General features: G+C 39.5%; 1 protein-coding gene across 1 annotated transcript in view; it reads right to left on the bottom strand.

Annotated features, from left to right (window-relative positions):
• Positions 1-1,714: 1,714 nt before the first annotated feature.
• NPNT (nephronectin) overlaps positions 1,715-2,982 on the bottom strand; it is a gene marked incomplete at its 5' end in the record, with an annotated part of 44,976 nt that continues 43,708 nt past the window's right edge. Inside the window, 1 exon segment of the mRNA XM_010191793.1 lies at positions 1,715-1,810. Within this exon segment, the coding sequence (XP_010190095.1) occupies positions 1,715-1,810 (96 nt within the window).

Below are 2,982 nucleotides of genomic sequence, written 5' to 3'. Positions count from 1 at the left end.
TGTTTGTTGATACAGATTTGCAGGAGACGGTTTGATCAAACAAACTTCTGCTATACATACTGTGCTTTGTCCTAAGGGACAAACTGGAAATGTACTTTCAAAACAGTATTTTGCCAGAAGCAGGGGTTTGGAATATGACCTCTAATGGTCTTGCAGTTTTGTCTCTGTGGACTTTGTGTGAGGCTTACTGTGATTTTTAAAAAAAAAAATTATGGATTTATAATATGATATTAAGTTGGCATTTATTTTACATTGCATTTAAGTATTTAAAAGATCTGAGACCTATTTCTTCTGTATATCCATTTTTGGAGCTTTAAGGCTGCGCCACTAACAAAATGTTATCAATCTTTTGTCATTTTCTTAAATGTTACAATGACTTTGTCAAATTTAGACTTGTTAGCAGCAATGATAATGATGTTCCTCATTTAAAAAATCCCAAACCAAACAGAAGAATTCCCTGGGAAACTGCACACCACATGCATAATACATAACTGAAAAATTAGTCCAAATTTCTGATAAATATTTAGTTCCAGCAGGAGATAACAGTTGTTCTAGTTCTAAAGAATAAAATATCTATTATGTACAGAAGAGCTGGATGGAATAGGGACATTTGACAAAGATCACCCAAGGCATTTCACGGTCTGAGTTGTTTGTGCAGCATTAACGCAGTTGCCCCTTTTTGCTGGTGCCACTTGTGGGAACGGCGCACTCGTGGTAGTGTCAGGGGGCTCAGTCTTACAAAATGCAAGTTCCCTTCTCCAGGCCGCTCGGTCTTCAACTGAACCAGGAGTTTCTTGCAGGATTGAGCCCTTCAGGGCTTGCTGCTGAGCTAAATGCAAACTCCGACAGCATTAGCAGACGCCAGTTTACATCAAGTAAGGTCTTTTGCTTTCAGCATTTACAGCATGAAAAATGCACCAGCATTTTCCAGTGAGCACCATTAACTGACTTTGGTAACGTATCTATTGGCACGACCAGCGGGATCAAAGCATATGCTGACCTCCTGTCTTGTACAGTAAGAGAGCACAGCTGCCAATTACCTTGCAACTAGCCTCTGTAAATATCAAAAACATAAATATGTTAATAACCATACACATATACACAAAACACAGCCATAGCAATATTACAAGACGCAGTGCCTACTCTATATGACTGCTGTTAATACAGATGTGACACCAAAATAAATGCTATTTAATATGAAGCAAACCCTTCCTTCTTCAAATGGTCAGTGGCAGTAAACCAAAATTCAGGTCCAGGCTTCCACTCATCTGAGGTGACTCTGATGCTACATCAGTCCCACTGCCTATCAAATCTAATCCGTGAAAAAGTAGCACTATGGGAAGAGAATGAATCTCAGTTAACACCAAAACTTGCTGAGCTGGAGCTTTCTTTTGCGACTGTTTGTAATGAATTCTCCCTTTTTTCTCTTTGTGTGAGCACTCACCAGAATTAACAGGGGATAAAGTTACTACATAAAAAGTATGATTTAGGGGTAAGAATTAATAGAAACAACCAGGACGGGATCGGGGTTCCTGAATCCTGGGAGGTGCTCTCCATGATTTTAAGTGAAGCTTCAGTGAGATTGCACTTAGCAGAACACTAAGAAGTTGTCACTCTCCAACTTTTTCTTCTTTCTTGTGCAGTTCTGTTTCAAAGCTTGGTAGGAATCGCACAAGAAGGGCTAGAGGAGATGACTGCTGGTCCACTGTCTTGGCTAATGCTCTTCAGAGCAGCGTCCTCTCCTCAGGATCACGTCATCAAGTCCAATATCTCCAGTTCTTCCTTTCGCTTTCTCTCCTTTGAAAATAACCTGGGAAGAGAAATAGAACAGTTTGAGTGCAAAAATAAAGTAAAATGAAAGAAGCTTTGGTTGAGGGATGTCTCAACAGTAAGAAAGCAAAAACATACGAAAGCTCAGGCAGTCATAACTGACTCACAAAAGCCCATTTATTCTGCCCAGGATTACGGCTGGTTTTTCGCTTTCTGATCCTCTCCCTTCTTCACTTTGGCAGGATCTTTGTGAAGAAGCAGCAGTTCAGGACAGAGTTGCACCTGCATCTGCTGAGGTGAGATGAACTTCCCCATAACAGAATCTCAGGTGCTTTCTACAGATCATCTCTCACTGTGGTCATTGTCCCTCATGGCAAGCACATAAAATCCTCTGTGTTCTGAAAAATGTTGTCAATAGAGGAGCTTCTCCTTGCTAAAGCACCTTGCAGCTGCCTTAGTTGTGGAAACGAGAAATGCCCATCTTTTATTCACAAATTCTGGCTTCCACAGAAGCACTGACTCCTCGCAAAATGGTGGCAGAAACTTGGGCATGGATTTACACAGCTCATCAGCAGTCCAGATTTAGCCTAGGTAGGAGAAATTCAACAAATAAGGCTTGACTAGAAGGACTGGAGCGTAAATCAGAGATGCTATACAGAATGACGAGCTGACTTAAAGAAACACTTCCCATAACTCAGTATTGCTCACCTGTGCTACTGCTGTAGATTCAGAAGCCTGAACCATTTAATATGGTCAGGTTTTTTTACCATGGCTTAAAAATTAATCGAAGCCTACAGAAAAAGTTTGTAAGAGTCTGCTGTTATCACTGAGCTGGAAAGAATTGATACAGATTCACAGATCAGAAATTCAGCTGCGTAGTTAAAAATAATTTGGATGATTGCTGAAAGTGACACTTTTAAATAAGGAGAAGGAATGGAGGAGGTCAGAGAAACTGTGTTGAATGTACTGAATCATATTTTTAGAAATAAAAGAATTTAGAATTTATTTTTTTATTCAACTCTATGTTGAATAAATGAAATGTTTTCTTTACAAATAAGTGATTTTGGGTGTGCTTTAGAAATAATTTACACAGAGCTAATTCATTAGAAAGTGTGATTCCCATTTCATGGCACTGTATTATTTAAAGCACTCTTCATGAGGAATCTTTATACAGGCTTTTTGGAAATCCATGTGCAGTATGCCATGGTCCCT

This window comes from Mesitornis unicolor, unplaced genomic scaffold (assembly GCF_000695765.1).
Source record: "Mesitornis unicolor isolate BGI_N332 unplaced genomic scaffold, ASM69576v1 scaffold9909, whole genome shotgun sequence".
Taxonomy (NCBI): domain Eukaryota; kingdom Metazoa; phylum Chordata; class Aves; order Mesitornithiformes; family Mesitornithidae; genus Mesitornis; species Mesitornis unicolor.
Note: the sequence above shows the minus strand (reverse complement) of the source record. Positions and strands in the feature narration are given on the sequence as shown.